Below are 22,416 nucleotides of genomic sequence, written 5' to 3' on the forward strand. Positions count from 1 at the left end.
GTTGGAGAACAAAATCAGACCAGCCTTCAATCGTAGCATAATCAGACCACTCTTTTACCAAAGTGTCAACTTATGGTGGTGGTGGATGGTGGTGGTGGAGGGCGGTGGTTGTGGTGGCCATGGGGTGGTAATGTTGGTGGCGACAGTGGAGGATGGTGGCGGTCGTAATAGTGGTGGTGGAAGGTGTGCAGTGGATGGTGGTGGTGATGGTGACTTATACATTAAATCTTATCATGCCTTATCTATCACCTACATGGTGTATTAAATAATACATCATTTTGATGCATAAGAGTGAGTTGATGGATAAGCTTATACAATACAATGTTAACACCAAACAATGGATAAACTCATAATGTATTGTATAAGCTTATACAATTATGTCATATACGACATACCAAACGAGCTCTTAGTGTTAATTGGGGTATCTCACATCCTTTTATGGTTTAGATTTGTTGTGCACCAAAGTTATTGAGCCATGATAGTCTTTGGAGGAACTGTGAACTAGGACCATGCATTTAATTATGTCAATGAAATAAGTTGTAGCATTTTAACCTATGAAGTGTATCCTAAAAAATAAAAAAGGCTTTTGTTGATTCATAAATTTAGTAATTAGAAACCAAAAGGTGACATAGTGACATAAAGATTGATTGCCATTGTATAATTAAATCATAGAATTTTAGGGTGTCATAGAGCGAGTATAGGGCGACGAAGAGTGGGAGCGGGCTGAATCACCAACGTGCGGTGGTGCTCATAGTGGCAGCGAAGGGGGGTGATGGCGACGCAGGGCGTTGGGAGATTGGGAGAGAAGGGTTAGGGTTAAAGAGGAGTGGATTGGGCAAGAGTGAGAGGGCTTATTAAGGACCCCTAGTAGAGATTTCATCGAACATTGGCATCAGTCAGATTGCCGCAGACGTATGGGCCCATCAAGTGAGTCGAATCCATTTCATATTAGCTTCGGTCTAGCCGATGCTAATTTGACCAGTGATTTTATAATTTGTAATTAAATTCGGCTTGGCCAAAGATAATGTCACTGGCCAATTTAGCGTCAGCCACAATTGATTCTAAATTCATGTTAGCGGACGCTAACTAACGTCGGCTTGGCCAACAATACTCTTAAGTGGAAAATAATAGAATTCAGACGCTTTGTGTCGGCATGGCCGACTCTAAACAACAAAAAATTGTTTGCCGCTAAATTTTGAAGCTAAATCAAACATTCCTCGCATTGTAACCCAAATTGTAAGATAGTATCAGAACCTATAATATATTTTTTTTTTGGTACTTTCCATGGAAAAAATGTTCATTATTGCAAATTTCACGCGCTTCAGATGTCTAACTCTGGACGTGGGAGGGTGTGTTAAGAAACCTTACATTGACGAGATATATGATCAAAATATTTTTTATAAAAGGTAGAGCAATCATTACCTCTAAGCAAACTTTTGAAGTAGAGTTAGACCTAACACAAATTCTATATGAGACTGAAATGTGACCGTTACTCTTATCCCCAAAGGTAGGAATAATGTTGCGGATTCTTTGACTCCCCAAGTCTCGCAAGATGGCTCTCCTCACCGCATTTGGAAGTATATGACACGTGAATAATTTTGTATTATAATTCTAACACTACATTCGTTACATTCTCGAGTAATAAAGAAAAAGAAAATGCGAGATATATGATGGAAAATAATAGAGAGAAAGAAAAAAGATATGGAATTGGGATGAAACAGAAGGGGACATGAATGTATTATAGTTGTTTTCTGCACATATGGGACGACAATACCCTCTTGCATGATTTAGTTACTTGCATATTGTACAAAATTATCCATAATGAAACATTCAGAATCATTTATATAGATGCTATCCAGCAAAAATCATAAGTAATTAATACATGGCAGAGCAGTCTCACTTGTTCAAGAGAGAGGAACAAAAACATGTCCACAGGCCACTATTTTATTCTACGCAAATCCTCTCATTGTCATGAAAACCCAAAAAAAGCAAAACCCACACACACATCAATGTTCCTTTAGTACCAAATTGGAGAAAACCCCACGCCTTAGTAAAATTCATCAAGTGACAAATTCTCAACAGAACCAAAGGTTTCAACTGGTCCAATCCTTGAATAATTGGTCATTGATCCACCCAGAAAATCAAGTGGGGAGTCATTTGAGAAAGTTGTCTCATATATGAATGACATGCCTGTGGTGTCATTCACTGCAGGATCATATCCATTGAAGCAATCACAATCAGGTTTGCTCACCTCATAGTCATTGAGGAGCATGTCATTGACGGTATCACTTGGTGTTTCTTCTTCTTCTTCCTGAAACTCATCCTGATCAGAAGCCTTTTTGGCCTGAATAACCTGCAAACAAGTAACAAATTAATTGGACAAGAAAACTAACATGATTAATTAAAAGTTTCAGAATTGAAAATGAAACTGTTCAAATTAGTTTTATCGCAGCATGTACATAGTTAAGATTTTGAGTATCTTGGTAAACCATAACGGAGTCTCCATATTGCAGGCCATGTGTGTTAACAAAGTCTCCTGAAAATTATACACCAGTATAATATAAGTCCCTTTACTCTAAAATAGAATTAGAAAATTAGTTTGAGTAAATTAAACATACCAGTGTTTTCTAGTACATACATCCGACTATTGTTATTAGGCCAAAACCTGCATTTCAAATACAAACATAATAACATATGAATTTGAACTGTTTGTATCAACTAATTACAAATAACCTTAAATATTCAACTAATATCATTTTTCTTTTGTAAAAGAATGTGATTAAGCATTCAATTTTAATTTAATTGTATGTCATGGACAGGGTTTTATATTGCGGTCCACGACTGCAGTTGTGGCCGCAACTTAAAGGGTTTTAGTGTCCCCACAACGGTGTCGGGATTGCAATTGCAACCGCATCAACCTGCATTTGTCTGCAATTTTCGCAACGGAACTGCAATTTAAACTCTTGCCATTCCGTTCAAACCAAAAAAACTCTTGTCATGGCTATCAAAATAAATCAACCATACCTGTACTTGAAAGTCCATACATGAAGACCATCTATATCATCCATGTTGATGAAAATTCCTTCCTTTGACTCAAGGGCTGGAAGGAAAGACTCTGCTGCTTTCTGCAAGTTATAATTTGTTGGCCAATTATTTCATCCATTATAGGGTCATAATAGTTTATAGAACAAGTTGAGACAAATTTACACATATAGAAAGAGCATTGAGAGAAGACCAAACCTTTGGCAATATCATTCTCCTAAGGGAGCTAACATCACTGTTCTTCAACTCCTTTTGGAAAAGATATTTCAACCTTCTAGGATCGATTTTCTACAAGTAAATAGATGAAATTGTTAGGCCATTTTAAAAAAACAAAATTAAACTAAAGCAAATTATAATGTAATGCCACTAAAAGTGGATCAAGTCAAAACCAACATGGCCAACATGAGGACATCAAGTCAATACTAATAGTGGTAAAGAGGCAGAGAACCCAAAGCCTTGTCCAGCATGCTTCATGTATGTCTTGAAATACACAAATTCCCAAATGTGGAAGCCGTCAATTTACCTCTAATCATCAAATTTTCTCTATTTGTTTAAGCACAACACCTAAGATTTAGAGAACAAACAGTACAAAATTTTCGGCTTCCAAGGATGAGTTAATCAACATACTAATAGTTAATCCAATAACAGTAGCCATGTATAATATATACTGCATATCTGGCAATTTTGCAATTAATCGCCTTAATTCCACTCTTCTCCTGCCCACCCAAAAAAAGTAGAGTAAAAATAGGTTACAAAGAAAGTGACTCTGTCACCCCTTGCAGGTGTGCCAACATGGGTTGGACATAAATCTAAGTTGTTGGACATTCTTACTCAAATAAATCTCATCACTCCGGCATGCCACTAGAGTGAGCCTTTATTGGCTTCCACATGGGTAATAGACGAGACAATAATCCCAGGCCGAAGTGTTATTGGGACGTTGTCTGATAGAGTTGAAAGTGTCTATCCAAGTCCTACCATTTTTGTTACCAAAATAAATAAATAAAAGGTTGAAACATATATATAGTACTAACTAAATTCGCTTTTGGTCGGTGCCCGAGTGTTCCTCACTGAGGAACACCCTCAGGCTAATTCCGTACCCATAATCCCATATATTGATGTTGCCCCTTGTAGCACAGCGCGTTAAAAGTGTCTCCCCTTTATTTTTGTGTCTATAACTCTATATAATCTGACACAAGGTTACCACTAGATAATTAATAAAAAAAAAAGGTTACCACTAGATTCACACATGCTTGGAAATCGAAATATGTCTGACTTGTTTTTAACGACTTCATTTCAGTACAACATTGAGGAATACAAAGAAAAAGAATAGCCCACGCCTTCACTTTAATTTCATTTTCATTTTACTTTTTAAATAGATTTTCTTCGAAATAATTAGTTTTAATATTCTATATTTCATTTTCATTATTTTTTTTTGGGAGTGGGGGGGGGGGGGGGGGTTTAATGCATTAAAAAATTACATATCTTCCATATCTCATTTCCTAAAATTGGAATTACAATAATATTTCACTCACATCCAAAATGCACTCACAGCCAAAAAGAGATAAGAGACCGAAAATGCGAGATATAGTAGATAAAAAGAAGAGAAATAAAAAGATAAAATGAGTAAAAAAAATAATTCTATGAAAAATATGTGTGAATGAAAGAAAACCCTCAAATTATGAGGTCAATGAGTAATTCTCAACGATAAAAGTGTGTGTATTAGAATGGCCCTTCCATTTAGCATTGGAAAAGATATTGTACCAAAAACAACAGAGTGAGAATCACGAGAGGAACAGATTAACACAAGGATCTAAAGAAAAACTAGAAGTTCAGTCTGCAAATCCATGAGATATCCACATAGATATAAAAAGAGTAACTAGATACATATTCATGAGATCCGATTTTTTTTATTTTCAAAAAAAGGGGGATGGTAGTAGTTGAAAATCAAGACAATAAATCCAAAAGATATAGAATTCAGAACCAAGCTAGCTGAGGTATATCTATACATAAATATAAATATTGTATATATCAGATCATCATTTTGGAAGAAAAAAATGTGAAAAAAAAAGACGAAGGAAATTAAATAGCAGAACTCACACGTGCGGGAGGGAGAGTTTTGGAAGGTTTATGAGAAGGAAGCGGGGAGATCGGCACGTGCGAGGAGCTGGAAGCAGCAGCAAGCAATGTGGGACTTTTGTTGTTGCTGCTGATGATGGTGGTGGTGGTGGTGGTGGTGGTGGTGGAGGAGACCCTTCTCTGTCTGGCCATCCTTTTCTTCTTGTGAACCGTTCCAAAGGTGGTGGTAACAGCAGCAACAAGCCCATCATCACAGATCCGACCCGATGACGACCCGTTTGGTGTTACCATTTTGTTGTCTCCTTGCACGGTGACAAACCCAAACCCAAACCCAAGCTCAGCTCCAACACCTGCCACAAAACCACACGCCTCGGTTTTCTTCTCTTGCTGATCCATCATCATTAGCTAGCCTTCTTTTTCTTTCTTTCTCTCTTCAGTTTCCCACACACTCTCCCACAGTGCTTTTGGTTTTCTGTGACTCTAGTTCTAGTTGGCTGTTTTCTCTCTCTCTCTCTCTCACTCTCTTACTCACTCTCAGTGTTTGTGCAGATTTAGATAAGAAGATCAAACGACGCTCGGCAATCACGAAATGGGTGTGGGGTTTGGTGTTTGAGAGATCAATGGTGAAGGGTGTTCTTTCTTTTTTGTTTGGATTTTTTCTATTTTTGGTAAGGATTTTTTTGTTGGTGGTGAATTAGAGGGACTGGTTTTTATGACATTTGTGCATTCTGCATTCACGCCCTTCTCATTCTCCTCTCCCTTTGCAACCTTTTACTTTTACTCCACCACCACACCATAAATTCTCTCTCTCTCTCTTTCTCTTTCTCTTGCCAGATTTTTATCTGTAAATGGGTTATGGGTAATGAGAAAGGATCAGTTTTAGTGGCAATGTGTTATGACCCGATTCATGGTTTGCTTTGGCTTTTTGGCTTTTTTCTCTGGTTGTGATGGTGTGAACAAAACAAACCAGGGTTAATAATAATTGAGTTGGGTTGGGTTGTGCATTGGGGTTGGTGCGGTGGGTGATGGTGGTGGTTAGAGAGTGGCCAAACAAGGAGTGACGGATGGATGGTGAAGACACATGAAAGATGTAGCTTGGGAAGAGACTCCAGGTGTTGCAAAAGTTCTGAAACTTATATACGACATCAAACTCTTATGGCGTTTTTGAACTCTTTCTTTCTTACATATTAAGAGAATCAAAAGACACACCAAATTAAACCACACAAACAAACACACACTCTTATCTTTAGGAGGAGAATGAGGAAGAATTGAATAGAGGGAGAGGGTGCTTTAATTTGCGTTTCTTTGCTTTGTGTTTGAATGTTGAAAGTTGAAAACCCGGGTTGATGCATGGAATGGGAGAGACAAAGTTGAAAATTTTGCAATCTGGTAGTGCTGGTGTTGTTTTAATGTTGTGTTCGTGCGCTGAGATGCTGCCACGTGGCGTGGTGATATGGATATTTGGTGAGTTTTGTTTGATGGGGCACGTGATTGTTTTTAGTGGTGTGGGGTGAGGAGCAGGGGATAATTTTGTTGCTGGGATAAAAGAGTTGCTTGATTTGTGAGGTCATATGTGGATTCCCGAAACTCCATTGCCTCTCCACCTGGATATCATGCACAGGTGCTTTGAAAACACCATTAATGATACTATTAACTGCAACTAATTGCATCATTAATTCACTGGATTTTTTTCTTTAATTAATCTCACTTTTTCAAACTCTATAATTAATGTTTTTCCCAAAATATAAAAATTAACTAATAACTAGCTTGATTGTTTAATGAAGTGAATTTTGATAACAATGTATATTATATTAAATAATATTTATATTTAATACACTCAATTTTAATTCATTCACACTCTACTTTCCCTCTTATCTTATTTTCAATCACTTTTATTTCATACTTTTTTTTTTACTTTTTTATCACATTATCTATCATATCTCTCAATTTTCTCTCTTATCTTTCTACCTCTCACTTGACTTAGTGTGATAGGCAGCCAAGATAAATTTAATAATAAATGTTTATATATATATATATATATATATTTATAAATATAATTCATTAATGAAATTCATTATTGTTTAATAAATATAATTCATTAATGACATTCATTAATATGTACTAATTATTAAATATGTCATGAATTATATTAATTAATATATATTAATTAATTAATATATACATTAATATAAATGTTTATATATATATTTATATTGATGTAATATGTATTAATATATATTTATTAACTTATTTCGAAAAATATGTTTTTATCAATTAATTAATATATTTCATAAACATTTATATGATTCATGAAATATTAAATAATTAATGAATTATATTAGTAAACGTTATGAGACTAAAAGTCAAATTTTGAAACACTCATACAATGAATCATAAAGGTAACTATAGCTTTTTTCTTGTGAACAAAAAAAATAACTACAGCTTGATTGTTTTTTTTTTTTTTTTTTGAATTTACAGCTTGATTGTTAAACATTGCACTGTAGTAACATATTGCATATTGATAGGAAGTGGTATAATTAATGGAATATTTAATAATTATTATTATTGCCTTATGTTAAAGGTTAAAAAAATTAAACAATTAATATAGACGCGCTTGACTCAAATTTGTATTTTTCTTCTTACGGGAGACTTTTGAGTCAATCCACAGAAAGACGGATGCTATGAGTGGATGGCACAGTGACGAAGAAGAAGTTGCCGCTAAAGAAGTGGCAAGTGATGAGGCTGCCACCAATGTGACAATACAGCATAATGATGATTAATTCGAGCTTGGCTCGGATTTCGGCTTACGCGGCCGAAAACAAGGTGAAAACGGCTCTAGAGGCCGACAAAATGGCTAAAAACATGGCCATTAAAGGAAAGATTAAAGTTGCGGTTTCACCCGTCGAGATGCTATCTCAGGATGAAAAGGATAGTGCACTTGGAAATGAGCCAAGTGAAGAGGCCAAAGAAGACGAGTGTGATCTGAAGAGGGATTGCATTTATGATGATGGCCCGTTGGGGTTCGAAAAACCTTTAGTGGACGCCACGAAAATGGAGGCTCAGGACCCTTTGGAGGAAATCGATTTGGGGGATGGCTCAAAGAAAAGACCAACCTACATAAGTTCCTTGATCGACCTAGAACTTAGAAGCAGAATGATAGAGTTGCTGAAAGAATTCAAAGATTGTTTCGCCTGGGATTACGACGAGATGCCTGGTTTGAGTCGAGACTTGGTAGAATTACAACTGCCAATCAAAGAAGACAGGAAGCCAGTAAAACAACTGCCCAGGAGGTTCCATCCAGACGTTCTAGTAAAAATCAAGGAAGAAATCGAAAGATTGTTGCGGTGCAAGTTCATCAGAGCGGCCAGATATGTTGAGTGGCTGGCCAACGTAGTCCCGGTAATCAAGAAAAATGGTAAGATGAGGGTCTGCATAGATTTTCAAGATCTGAACGCTGCCACACCAAAGGATGAATATCACATGCCCATAGCCGAAATGATGGTAGATTCAGCAGCAGGCCATGAATACTTAAGTCTCTTAGACGGATATTCTGGCTACAACCAGATTTTCATTGCCAAGGAGGATGTGTCGAAAACTGCATTTCGATGTCCTGGTGCTTTAGGGACATATGAGTGGGTGGTCATGCCATTTGGTTTGAAAAACGCTGGCGCGACCTACTAGAGGGTAATGAATACTATCTTTCATGACTTTATTGAAACTTTTATGCAGGTTTATATTGATGACATAGTGATCAAGTCCCCATCTAGGGATGAACACTTGTCACATTTGAGGAAGTCATTCGAGAGAATGAGGATACATGGCTTAAAAATGAACCCCCTTAAGTGTGCATTTGGTGTAATTGCATGTGACTTTTTGGGTTTTGTGGTGCACAAAAAAGGCATCGAAATCAACAAGAATAAGGCCAAAGCTATTCTCGACACAAGTCCACCAACTAGCAAGAAACAACTGCAGTCGCTTTTGGGCAAAGTCAATTTCCTTAGAAGGTTTATTGCTAACCTTAGTGATAAAACTAAGTCTTTCTCATCCCTTCTTCGACTAAAGAAGGAAGACATTTTTCGCTGGGAAGCAGAGCACCAAAAAGCATTTGATGAACTCAAAAACTATTTGGCAAGCCCTCCGGTGATGATTCCTCCTATAAAAGGGAAGCCAATGAAGTTATATATTTCGGCTACAGATGAAACCATTGGTAGCATGTTGGCAGAAGAAGATGAAGATGGCATCAAAAGAGCCGTATTTTATTTGAGTCGTGTATTAAACGATGCCGAGACTCGATACACTATGATCGAGAAATTGTGTTTATGTTTGTACTTTTCTTGTACCAAGCTGAAATATTATATAAAGTCAATTGATGTAATGGTTTTTTCTCACTTTGATATAATAAAACACATGTTATCCAATCCTATTTTTCATAGTCGAATTGGTAAATGGTCTTTAGCATTAACCGAATATTCGCTCACTTATGCCCCATTAAAGGCAATTAAGGGGCAAGCAGTAGCTGATTTCTTGGCAGATCACACTTTGCCTGAAGAAATAGCTTATGTAGGGTTACAGCCTTGGAAGTTGTTTTTCGATGGCTCAAGCCATAAGGAAGGGTCAGGAATCGGTATGTTCATAGTGTCCCCACAAGGCATCCCAACCAAATTCATGTTTCGAATTCGAGAAAGTTGCTCCAATAACGAATCTGAATATGAGGCTTTAGTCTCGGGCCTCGAAATACTGTTGGCCTTGGGGGCAAAGAACGTCGAAATCAAAGGTGACTCAGAATTGGTTGTAAAGCAACTTACCAAGGAATACAAATGCATAAGTGAAAATTTGGCAAAATACTACGTAAAGGCCATTAATTTATTAGCCAATTTTGACCAAGCAGGAATTGGCTACATACCTAGGGTAAGCAATCAAGAAGCTAACGAGTTAGCACAAATTGCTTCCGGGTACATGATAGATAAGCAAAAAATTGCAAGAGTTGATTAGGATCAAGGAGAAATTGAGTCCTTTGGATCTCGATGTTATGGCTATTGATAATCTTACTCCCAATGATTGGAGAAAGCCAATCGTCGAATACTTACAGAACCCTGTAGGGTCAACAGACAGAAAAGTCAAATATAGGGCTCTAAACTATACTATCATAGGCAATGAATTGTTCAAAAAGAACGTCAACAACACGTTGTTGAAATGCTTAAGCGAAGACGATGCGTTCATAGCTGTATCAGCCGCTCACGACGGCCTATGTGGAGCTCACCAAGCAGGGGCAAAGATGAAATGGATTCTCTTTAGGCAAGGGATGTATTGGTCAACTATCATGAAAGATTGCATCGAATACGCAAAAGGTTGTCAAGATTGCCAGAAGCATTCAGGAATCCAACACGTGCCAGCTAGCGAGTTACACTCTATTATCAAGCCATGGCCCTTTAGGGGATGGGCGATAGATTTAATTGGCGAGATTCATCCAGCCTCGTCAAGGCAGCACAAGTATATAATTGTAGCAATTGATTATTTCACTAAATGGGTCGAAGTCATTCCACTACAGAACGTGACGCAAGAGACGGTAATCGAATTCATACAGAATCACATTGTGTATCGTTTTGGATTGCCAGAGTCACTCACAACGGATCAAGGTACCGTGTTCGTAGGACGAAAAGTGGCAGCCTTTGCAGAATCCTGGGGCATAAAGCTCCTAACCTCGACCCCCTACTACGCTCAGGCAAACGACCAAGTAGAGGCCGCCAATAAAACTCTAATAAGCTTGATTAAAAAGCACGTAGGTCGAAAGCCGAAAAACTGGCATGAGTCGTTAAGCCAAGTTCTGTGGGCTTACAGGAATTCACCAAGGGAAGCAATAGGAACAACACCTTTTCGACTGGCCTATGGCCAGGAAGCTGTGTTACCCGCAGAAGTATACTTGCAATCGTGCAGGATTCAAAGACAAGAAGAAATCCCAAGAGAAGTCTATTGGAACATGATGCTAGATGAATTGGTGAATCTCGACGAAGAAAGAATCTTGGCGTTAGACGTTTTAATGAGGCAGAAGGATCGCGTAGCTAAAGCATACAACAAGAAGGTTAAAAATCGATTTTTCATCATAGGGGATTACGTGTGGAAGGTTATCCTGCCAATGGATAAGAAAGATAGGGCCTACGGAAAATGGGCCCCCAATTGGGAAGGGTCGTTTAAAGTCGAGAAAGCCATATCTCATAATGCTTACGTGATTAAAGAATTAAGCGGTCAGCGTCAGTTTGTTACAATAAATGGCAAGTACCTAAAAGCGTATAAGCCAATGTTGCATGAAGTCAAAATCGAATAAGGGAAAGTGTCGAAATTTCCAAACTGGAAATGTTTCATTAATCAAAATAGGACATTACAAGTATGGCGAAATACAATAAAAATTATAAGCCTAAAACGGAAGATTAGCTTTATATCCATCATATTTAGCTTGCATAGGTTCCAATTGATCCACTAGCGCTGCCATCTGGCCCTCAAATCGAGCCTTCTTTTGACGAGCAGCCAAGTCTTCAAGAGAGACCGCAGATATCTCGACGGCCAGTCGGACAAGACCTTCCGGGTCTTGCTGGTTCAAGGAAGCTTAGAGAAAGTTGAACTTCTCATTCAACTCACCTATTTGATACTCCTGGAAAAACGCCATCACGGAAAGCTCCCTGAATTCCTCAAACAGAGGTTTGGCTTCCAAGAGTAACCCCCGGAACTCCTGGAGAGGGATCCTAACGCGTGCAACGATAGACCTTTGGAGCAGTTGATCAATGAGCCCTAAAAGCTCATCGAGGCGAGAAGAAGACTCATACATGCTGTGAAAAAGGTTATGTTGGAAGGCCATGTCTCGAGGCGAGAAGAAGACTCATACATGCTGTGAAAAAGGTTATGTTGGAAGGCCATGTCTCGAATGCGGCGAAGGATAATTCTGCTATCCATAGTCAAAAAGGGAGGTTGTAGTAGCAGGAAGAAGATGAGAATGGAGAGGAGAAGTTACTGATGAGAAAGGGTAAAAAACGGCTTCATTTATAGTAAAGATGAAACAAACAGTCGTTTTAATGCATGACATGCAGTTGCCAAATCGTTAACCAAGCACGGTTAGCCACGTCAGCCACTACCGTGAGTGGGGGAAGTTCTTTCGTCGTTGAATAAAAACGTGGTAAAGGAGCGTCATAAATTACCCTATTTTCCAAGAAGTTGATTAATGGTTTGGAAGATGGAAAGTTTAGACAACCTCAAAAGATAACAAGCTAAATGGTATGAAACTAAGAAATATTACGCAAGGGGCATTTTAACAAGATAAAGCAAAATCGACAATAGAAGCTCAATCAAAGGACAAATCATGTCGACATTCATCAGTGCAAATTCATTGTCAATACATGTCATAGAAAAAGGCCATACAAACACATGGCCATTACAAACTCAAAGGCAATAAATGGAAAGTTAGAGTCCTAAATCCTCGACTTAAAGGCCTCAAGTCGAAAACCGGCAGCAGCGATCCTGGCTTCCAAGTTCTGCTTAACACCCTGCTCTGCTGCAACCTCCTTGGAGAGTTGAGACGTTGACAACATCACACTTGCACATTCAGCAGCTAGAGTAGTCAGCCGGGCATTCACAATTGGACCTTCTTCAATCAGCGTTGCCTTCTCTTTCTTAAGTCTGGCCATTTCCCTCTGAAGCTCATCCAGTCGAGCATCAATACTTGATAGATCAGTTGTGATAAGAGTCTTCCTGGCAGTCAGCTTGAGGATCTCATCTTTTGCGGTCAAGAGCCCATTAGTGTTAGAAGCCACTTGTGCTTCTTTGGTCCTGATGAGTTGCTCCACAGTGTTGGCCTTGTCAAGGGTGGCCAAGAGGTCAACCAAGAAAGTCTGAAGCTCGACAAGCGCATCTGTTTGAACTTAGTCGAGCCGCTGGCCTAAAAGGAAGGTAAGCAACTCTTTTACGTCATGACCTGGTTGAGGGCTGGCCCGGATACTGTTGATGAAATCCCCGTCGAAGATTAACTCCTTCAGCTTACTCAGAGCTTCTTCAATCTGGCCAGAACCGACTACCCCACTAGATTGAGCGGTCTCAGTAGTTTCAGTATGATGAGGTGGAGAGTCGAGGATCAGTGTGTCATCAAGGAAACTTTGAAGAGTAGCGAGTGGGTCTTGGACCAAAAGGGCATTAAGTCTCTCACCAGAAGTATGAGAAGAAGTTGCTGTCTTGGAAGAAGCTGAACCTCCTTTGGCATGAGGAGAAGGCAAAGCAAATCTAGTGTCCCGTTGAAGCTGGGAAGAAGGATCAGATTGTGTCGAAGCTAGAGCGTTAGCCTTAGGGGGAGGCATGACATCAATCACCCGGTCATGCTGAGTGACTGGGGGCACTTGTCCTTCGCCACTCTGTACTTCGACATGTGGCACACTTTCTTCACGAACTGGAGAAGACGCGGTTAGAGTATCTTGCGGAGGAAAATTAGAAAAATTATCTCGACATTCTTTGGTATAATACGGTTCGCAACCAGGATGCTGCCAAGCGATTGGCTTCGAGTTAAAATAGAATGTCAACTTGTCCCACACAGGGTCCGACTCATTAGAGTCTAAACTCGAGCTCGAGGACTCCGAACTGCTCAAAGAACTAGACAGAACAACTGGTGAGGGATTAGGAGGAAACCATGTGGCTCGAGGCACAACCATTTTAGACATGCCAACCCTCTGAAGAATAAAAAGTAAAAAGAGTTGAAGGGGAAGAAAGAAAAAACAAATCGAAATGAGATGTGAATCATGACAACTTACCTTAGGGGCAGACCCTTTGAGAGGACTGGAGCTGGTCGAGCTCTTGGAATGGCGAGAAGAGGGGCTGCCAGATTTGTGACTAGACTTCTTCCTGGAGGTCTTCTTGGCCGGAGCCATCTCGACAGGAATAGGTGTAGTGTCTTGAGGAGGAGGGCTGGAAACCTGTTGATCATCACATGGCTGGTTTTCTTCATGATAGCTAGCCGAGATATTACTCGTAGCGGACCCACCAACACCTTTAGCCTTTTTCTTGCTTGTAGAAGTGGTAGGCGTGGCACCTCGTTTTCGACTTTGAGATATAAACAAAAGGTCATAAAGGGAATATATCGAAGAAAGAACTAAGCTCTACGGCCAAAAGATTACCTTGGGCATTTTGAGCTTATCAGCCAAACTAACATCATCATCATCATCATCAATCTCAATAGTGGCGGAAGTCACTCGGGGAGAGGCTTGAGAAGTTGATCGAGGAATTGGCTCAGCTGCAAGAAAAGAGCAAAGAAGAGTTAAGCCATAAATATCGCAAAAATGCCTGGTCGAAATAGTTACCTTGACCAATAAGCGTTCTTATCGATATGTGGTTGAAGATTTCGACCGGCACATGGAAAGGAAAATTCCATAAGTAGCACTTAGTCCAGGTCACCCGCTTCCGAGGAGGCAACGCGCTATGATAAAAGTTCTTGATACTTACATGGTCAACCCATTTAGGAAGGACCAATGGAAAGGCCAAAGCATACTTACAAGTTGGCAATGGTGGGAATGATGACTGTTAGGTCACTCATTTACATTGATTCGATTGACAATGTCATAAACTCGATAGCCGCCACAACTATGTAGTTAGCCATTCTAATGGTTGATGAAACTTGTGACCAAGAGCAACCTTCTACCATCCCAACCATATATTTCACTCAGTTGTAGATTCACATGGGCAAAAACGACATCATATACCAAGTTTCAGAGAACTTAGCTGAAATTGTCAAACAAGATGATGCAAAATGATATGCATGCACTTCGTTGGTGAACAGCAACAGAGATACACCGCGCGTGAGCCATCACCTAACGTTGTGAAAAGTATACCCCCACTTAAGAGCAATGTTTTTATGAAGGAGTCATCCTACCATCATTGCAATATGACCATGTCAGTTGACTAGAGAGGAGAAGGCGGAGATGAGAGGAACGGATGAAGGCGGAGATGAGAGGATGAGATTGATGAGCGATGAGGTGAGATCGTAGAGAGATAACATTTTTGAGAGAGAGTGGACGCTAGTTGAGAAAACACATAAGAGGGAGGACGTTTTTTGAGAGGTAGAACGTTGATTGAGAAAATTGGTGAGAGTGACGAAAAAAAAGAAAAAGAAAAAGTAAAAAAGAAATGATTGAAGAGAGATGCCACATGGATCAGTGATGGAATAGGCAGTGAGATGCCACGTGGAATGGTGGGACCTTGAACTATTCCTATTTCTACAGATTATGAATTATGGATATGGATTAAAAAAAATTATGAAGAATTTTTTTGTGTGTATTTAGCTCCAAGACTATAGTGACTAGTGAGTACTTATAGATATATCACCAACACAACTCTCACATTAGTAATGCTTTCTCTTTGATTGGTTAAAACTCGTATAAATCGCAATCAATGAGAATGTATTAGAGACTGTTAAAAGAAAGTGTTGCTAGCACTCCTCGACGCCACATTGATATTGACATAAATTATGATATATTCACTCCTCATTTTATATTTCATCTAGCTTCACTGTTTTCATCTTTTTCTTTTCCCACACACTAATGCGGAAAGAGACGAACACTGCATTCCATTTGCTCTCTTATCTTCATTTTTCACTCTCGCTATCTACGCTCATTGAATGTCTACTCAACATTTCCAAAGTACAAATGAAACCTACAATTATAGTTGTCTCACATAACCGTATGTAACTTTATCCTATTGTTGGGTGTATAAATCGACAACCCTTTTTTACCATCTTTTTATTTGTATGTTATTAATAAGAGGTGCTCATAAGTTGGGTTCGTTCGAGTTTGTTGTAAAATAATTGGTTCGGTTTGTTCAATTTTTTTCAGCAAAGTCAAGCCAAACTAATTTGATTTAGATCGAATTGCTATGGAAGGTCATCATATTATAAGAAAAATGTTGATTTTAAAATTTTTATTCCTACTACAATCATTTTATACATATAAAATATGAATGTCACTCTCGGTGCATGAAATCTTTTCTCTTTTTGAGTTTAATTTTGATGCACGGACACATGTCAGTCAATTTAATTAAAATAAAAATTCATCTTTCTCACATTCATGAAATCCGATTGTTTGACGGTGTGAAAAAAATTTACACTATCGGTACATGAAACTTTTTATCTTTTTTTAATAGTTCAATTTAAAATGCTGACAATATTAATTTTTATAATTATAACATTCCCAACTTATTAGTCTTTAGTTTCAAAAAATAATTTATTAGTTTATTTATCTAAATATACTAATAAAATTAGATAATACCAATAAATATAGCACAAGATACTTGATATCCAGGTTGACAAAGTGAAAATAATTTATTAAAAGTAAAAATATAAATTTATAAATAACAAAATCTAGAAGTATAAATATACTGATTAAATATGAAAAAATAAAATGATTCGGTGATGTGGTTGGTTCGGGCTCAAAGACAATAAATTTAAGAATTTTTTTTTACGGGAAAATGATATTTCATTAATGATTAGAAACCAAATAAGAGGGGAAAAACCCCTCCAAACTAATAGGGTACTCCTCAATCCCAACTACTCAACCATATTGCTCGACCTTAAAACATAGCTACACGAAAATGACGAAGAGACTGAGAAATAACAACATAATCAGAAATAACATACGCTAAATAAGAGCAATGCCTTCTATGGCTATTCCAAGCATTCACCACGATTTGGCTATCGATCTCCACCTCCACATCATGAAAACCCAGCTCCAATGATAGCTACAACGCCCACCGCAACGCCATAGCTTCCGCTACAACCATCGTCAATGCCCAGGCCACCGTGAAGAAGCAGAAGCCAGCACCTGACCCAAAGAATTTCTAGTTATATAGCCATAGCCCACCATCAATCCCGCTGGTACAGCAACATCCACATTAATTTTGATCGTCCCTGGTCTTGGCGGCTTCCACCTTCCACCCGCTCCACCTCCCTACGATCTTTCAGGCGCTGAGTCCAAATTTGAGAATTGAACTAACTACAATTAGTTTTATTCAGGTTTAACATGAAGTAAATTAATTAACTCATAAATTTAAATCAATTAAATTAATTTAATTTGAATCGTAAATTAATCAAGTCAATCCATATGCCAAGTAAAGCTTAAATTATAATTCTCTTACTTCTTATTTCAAAACCTAAACATTTAGCAAATATTTAAATAAGAACGTACGTTAAAAAATAAGCCCTAAAACACATGTACAAAAAGATAGAAAAATAAAGTTACATAAAAACATTTCAAAAAGGAGTTATATATAAGCATAAACATAGTTAACAAAAATAGGAAAATAGAACTATGTTAAAAATAGAGAGTGTCTAAAACTAGATGAAAGTTAGATAAAAACCTTACCCAAATACATAAGCGAGATAACATATTTGAAAATAAGTATCGAAAATATACAAAGAATATAGTTCTTAAAAACAAAGCTAAAGAAGTTAGAAGAAAACAATTTGCAAATATACAAATATTAATGTAAAAATATATATAGGAATGTTAAAGTTACATAAAAACATTTGACAAAATATAAGAAAAAATGTTTAAATTAAAAGTATTGAAAAATTGAAAAGAGCTATAATACTTAAAAACTAGATTAGATAAAAACATTTTAGAAGGTTAAACTTAGAGATATGCAATTCCCAATCACATTAGTGAAGAATAGATTTAGTACCTACAATACATACATAGGAAATTAGATAGATGCATTTCACAAATATATGTGAGAAAAAAATATTAAAAAATATTTGAAGTATATATGTTTCATAACAATGTTTTTTTTTTTTAAACTAACTTAACATTAGATGAAAAATTCCACAAAGTGAAAGTTAGATAAATCATTTCTAGAAAGCAGGGGAAACCTTAATATTTAAACTTTTAATAAACGTTAGATAAAAATATTTCACATTGTTAAAAGCGTATCATAAAAACATACTGAGAAAATATAGTGTTTTAAAACTAAATATGGTGGGTAAGATCATTTAGCAAATATATACACACACACAAATATATATATATATATATATATATATATGGGAAATCGATTTTAAATTCAGTAGTGAAAAATACATCGGTAAATGTGGCTTTTTATGACAGTTACAAAAAAACCACAAATATACAAGTGAAAAAATGAATATAAGTATTCAAAATATGATAGGAAAATAAAGTTTTTAATGCATAAGTCAAACTTAGATAAATTACTTCCAAACATTTAAGTGAGAAAACAGATTTAAAAATATGTATTTTTTGCTTCATTGGAAAAGAAACAGAAACAACAACTAAGGAACTATAACCGGAATCACCAAGGATTCCCTAAGGATAATAGTTTCCAAGTCAAGGAAGGGTTTCTCCAACGTGATGAACCTCTGCTCCTCTCCACTAGATGCGTGGCGGGCCATACAGTCAGCCGCTGCATTACACTCTCTTGGAATTTTCTCCACCTTGACCTCCCACGCCCGAGCTATCAATCTCGCCACCTCCTCAGCCAGTGGCAAAACCGTAAAGTTGCTGGCATCCTTGACGAGACTAAGCACAGTAGCACAATCAGTCTCACAGAGGATCTTCCTATAGCCCAAATTCCAAGCTAATTCCAAGCCCATTCGCATGGCTAGAAGCTCAGCTTGAATTGCAGAACCTCCTGCCGCTGACCACAGGAAACCCGTCAGCCAATCACCTTTATCATCTCTGATCAAACCGCCTGCACCCATGCGAACCTTATCTTCCAAGAAGCTGCCATCGACATTCACCTTGAGCCACCCACGCTCCGGAGGTCTCCATCTAGCACTCAGTAAACCCTCAAATCCCCCCGGTGTCCAGTCCTGAGAAGTCTGCAAAATCTCATCATGAACGTGGCAGAGACGCCACCAAGCCTCATGTAGGGTCCACGGTTTCTCTTCCAAGCACATGTTATTCCGCCATAGCCAGACACTCCAAAGACCTGCGAGGAACGCTATGGCATGGCTGCTCCAGGCCAAGGACGAAATCCACCCCTCCACCTACATGGTAGCAAAGGATCTCCAAGCCATCGCCCCTAACTGCATCCAAAGTTCCCATGAATGAGGACAATCCCGCAGGCAATGGAGCACGGTTTCCTCAGGAGCTGAGCACCGGGAGCACGCTGGGGATTGTGCTAGGTGGCAGCGAAACCTGTTCTCATTTGTTTGAATGGCATGATTCAAGATCAACCACACAAACAACCGTATCTTCTCTAGAACCTTAAGCTTCCACACCCATTGCCATCGTTTACCACCGTGGCTATCATGTGCGAGCCCGTTCAGCCACCTGTGGCCATCGCGAGCGGAGTAGCACCCCGTAGAGCTAGGGTCCCAAATCCACGCATCAACCTGATTGGGTGCCCGAGACGAATGCACTAAAAGGAAAAAAGTGCCTAAAAACAATAATAAGGGAAAAAAATATACCTTGTTCATACCATAGCAGTTGATGAGACAAAAAACACAACTGAGCTTGTTAAAACTGAATTAAAAGTTGGATAAAAATATTTCGCAAAGTTGAAGTTAAATAAAATCATATCATCTCATCAAAAGATATTTTTAGAATTAATTAGTGAAAACAGATAAAAGAATAATTTTAAAATCTAAGTTAAATTAAACAAAAGCAATCCAAAAATGTATGTATATATATGTATGTGTGAAAATATATTCAAAAATAAGTGTAAAAAATTGATAGGAAAATATAATTTTCAGAAATTAATCACTGCAAATGAAGATAAATAGGTAAATAAAATTATAGTGATTAACACAATACTGAATATATTTGAAAATTTGATAGGAAAATAGTCTCAAAAAACTAACTTAATGTTAGGTAATAACATTTCATAAACATGTTTTTTTTAAGAACATTGCTGCCTATAATGACGACTTGTTTATGCAATTGCACATTCCAAGAATTTTGTCCCACAGGATTTAACTAAAATACCAGTTGATTAGAAATTCATTTGACCCTTTAATAACTTATGCTTCTATTTTAACCTTGGGTGACCCTTGTATATGTAACGTTGGCCTTTCAAAATCAGGGAACCTAGGTTTTGCGTCTATCCAAGCCATCCTTGGATGGATAAGCGTTACTCATGATTGACCCTACGAGTACACTAAGAGTTTAAATAGAATAAGCAGCCTCACCGAGATCATACCCGCTACTCATCTCACCAAGTTATTACAAAGCAAATATATTAATAGGCCATTTACAGAAGAACCAGCAAGAATGAATAAGACTGAAACAAAAACATACTTCTATGCTATATCTGCCACAACCTTCGTTCCTCCAAGGTTCATGTAAGGATCATGTCACAATCTTGATGGTGCACTTTGAGAAGTAAGTACTGATCAGGGACAACCTGTTGTGTTCTATGATGCCTTGTCATATCCGCTATCAGCATTCAAAATCTAGCATCCTCAATATAAGTTAGAAAATTTAAAATACGTATTGACTTATAGTTTGGAAACTAAAGTTTTTTAGAAATAAAGCTAGAGATAGACAAAAATATATTTACATATATCAACGAGATAGACCTAAAAAATATAGGGTTAAAAAACTAAATTTTTTGCTGTAAGACCAGTGTCCTCTTTCGGAATCAATCATGTTCGATAAACACATTTGACAAATATTTGTTATAAAAAATAGTTAAAATAGGTATTAGAAAATAGGTTTGAAAATATAGTTTTTGAAAACTAACTTAAAGTTAGATAAAACATTTATCAAAGTTAAAGTTAGATAAATAATTACGCACATATAAAAGTCAAAAAGTATATTTGAAATTACACATTGAAAAATAAATAGGAAAATAGTTTTAAAAAATTAAGTTATAGTTAGATAAAAACATTTTACAATTATATAAGTAGGAATATAAATTTTAAAATTACTTTTGTAAAATAGATTGGAAAATAAAGGTTTTATAAGTATTGAAAAATAGATAGGAGAATATAATTTCAAAATCTAAGCTAAAGTTAGATAAAAATATTTCTCAAATCTTCAAGTAAGAAAATAGATTTAAAATGAAGTTAACAAAGTTAAAAGGTGCATGTTGTCTATGAAGTTAAACAAAAATCTTCAAGTTCACGGCCAACATCTAACCTGGACATAAGAGTGGGAAGAAGGTGTATGTTGTCAATGGCAGTCAAACGAGGATAATATTGTGACCCACTTGGATTTGCACAAGCCAACACCGAAGTCCTAGCATTAAGGGAAGCAATAATGCATGCCTTTGCTATTGAAACCGTTTGTTGTTGCATAACCCCCATCTGCTGCATAGAATCAAACAAAGGAAGCGATCAGTGACATACACTTTTAAACTAAAAATATGGAATATAGATATGGAACAAGAGGAAGAAAATAAAGAAGGAATGTAGTTTATCAGCATTTTTCAAGTATTACAAGGGGAAGAATGTACTACATAAAAGGAACAGGTCTAACGAACAATCTGATCAAATTTGAAATTGCAACGATATGAAATTTTCCCCTTCCTAATTATATGTAAAAGCTTTGAAGAATAGTATTCTTATTATTTTAGGGGACTTATGTTATGTGTAAGTAGTCATATTAAGCTAGGCCTGTACAAGTAGGAATATACCGGTACTTACCCAGTTGGCCAAATTATTACCACAAATAGGTTTACAAGTAGAGTACTTTGTATAATTACACATCTCGTTTCAATCTTGTTATTTATAATTTTCTCTAATCTATAGTCCTCTTTTACTACTTAAAACATAAAATTTCAACACATACTACAGGACATTTCCTATATTTATATTAACTTTCTCAAGAATAAAATAATCAACGTACACATTAAGGATTAAGCATAAGATGTTACAACATAAAGGTACATTTTAAGGGATTGGGAAGTTTTGCTAGACTGATTCTTTCTTTGTTTGGTTGTTTTTGGTTTTGTTCTTTCGTTTAGGAAGATTCCTTATTTTCTTTCTGCAGTTAAAGAAATTCAGCCTGAAGTAGGAAAAAACAACTTTTCTTCACCATATATTGAATAATCCTAGAACATCAAACCAGAACCAGCACCACTAAGATATAAAAACAAATTATGATACATCCACTAAAAATACTATTAGAAATAAGGATATAACCATATATGGACTTGAAAGTAGGAGAAATTGTATTATTACTTCTTAATCAGAATACAAAGGGTAATTACATTATATAGAAGAAGACTAATCCTAAATAAGGAAATAACTAATTATGTACACAATCTCCTAATAAGAGAATAAATCTCCTAATACTGAATATAATCTTCTAATAATAATTC

At 37.1% G+C, this 22,416-nt stretch overlaps 2 protein-coding genes across 2 annotated transcripts; one reads left to right on the top strand and one right to left on the bottom strand.

Moving 5' to 3' along the window:
- Nucleotides 1-1,782: 1,782 nt before the first annotated feature.
- Nucleotides 1,783-6,236, bottom strand: LOC130732529 (B3 domain-containing transcription factor FUS3-like). Its single transcript, XM_057584557.1, has 6 exons — nucleotides 5,140-6,236; nucleotides 3,241-3,330; nucleotides 3,025-3,125; nucleotides 2,619-2,665; nucleotides 2,460-2,536; nucleotides 1,783-2,353 (listed from the first exon to the last, which is right to left on the bottom strand). Exons 1-6 carry the CDS (start codon nucleotides 5,518-5,520, stop codon nucleotides 2,048-2,050), a joined length of 1,002 nt encoding a protein of 333 aa, XP_057440540.1. The 5' UTR covers nucleotides 5,521-6,236; the 3' UTR covers nucleotides 1,783-2,047.
- A 1,732-nt stretch (nucleotides 6,237-7,968) lies between these two features.
- LOC130721914 (uncharacterized) lies at nucleotides 7,969-10,110 on the top strand. The gene is made up of 3 exons (XM_057572503.1): nucleotides 7,969-8,619; nucleotides 8,848-9,369; nucleotides 9,613-10,110. The coding sequence occupies exons 1-3, from the start codon at nucleotides 7,969-7,971 to the stop codon at nucleotides 10,108-10,110; spliced, it is 1,671 nt and encodes a 556-aa protein (XP_057428486.1).
- Nucleotides 10,111-22,416: the final 12,306 nt, after the last annotated feature.

Source organism: Lotus japonicus, chromosome 1 (assembly GCF_012489685.1).
Source record: "Lotus japonicus ecotype B-129 chromosome 1, LjGifu_v1.2".
Lineage (NCBI taxonomy): Eukaryota > Viridiplantae > Streptophyta > Magnoliopsida > Fabales > Fabaceae > Lotus > Lotus japonicus.

Coding starts and splice junctions, on each gene's coding strand:
- LOC130732529 (XM_057584557.1), bottom strand. CDS start 5,520: ATGATGATGGATCAGCAAGAGAAGAAAACCGAGGCGTGTGGTTTTGTG. Junction 3,331..5,139: donor AAACTCTCCCTCCCGCACGT/GTGAGTTCTGCT, acceptor ATTTACTTGTAG/AAAATCGATCCTAGAAGGTT. Junction 3,126..3,240: donor GGAGAATGATATTGCCAAAG/GTTTGGTCTTCT, acceptor TATAACTTGCAG/AAAGCAGCAGAGTCTTTCCT.
- LOC130721914 (XM_057572503.1), top strand. CDS start 7,969: ATGGCTAAAAACATGGCCATTAAAGGAAAGATTAAAGTTGCGGTTTCA. Junction 8,620..8,847: donor TGCCCATAGCCGAAATGATG/GTAGATTCAGCA, acceptor ACTTTTATGCAG/GTTTATATTGATGACATAGT. Junction 9,370..9,612: donor AAGATGGCATCAAAAGAGCC/GTATTTTATTTG, acceptor GCCCCATTAAAG/GCAATTAAGGGGCAAGCAGT.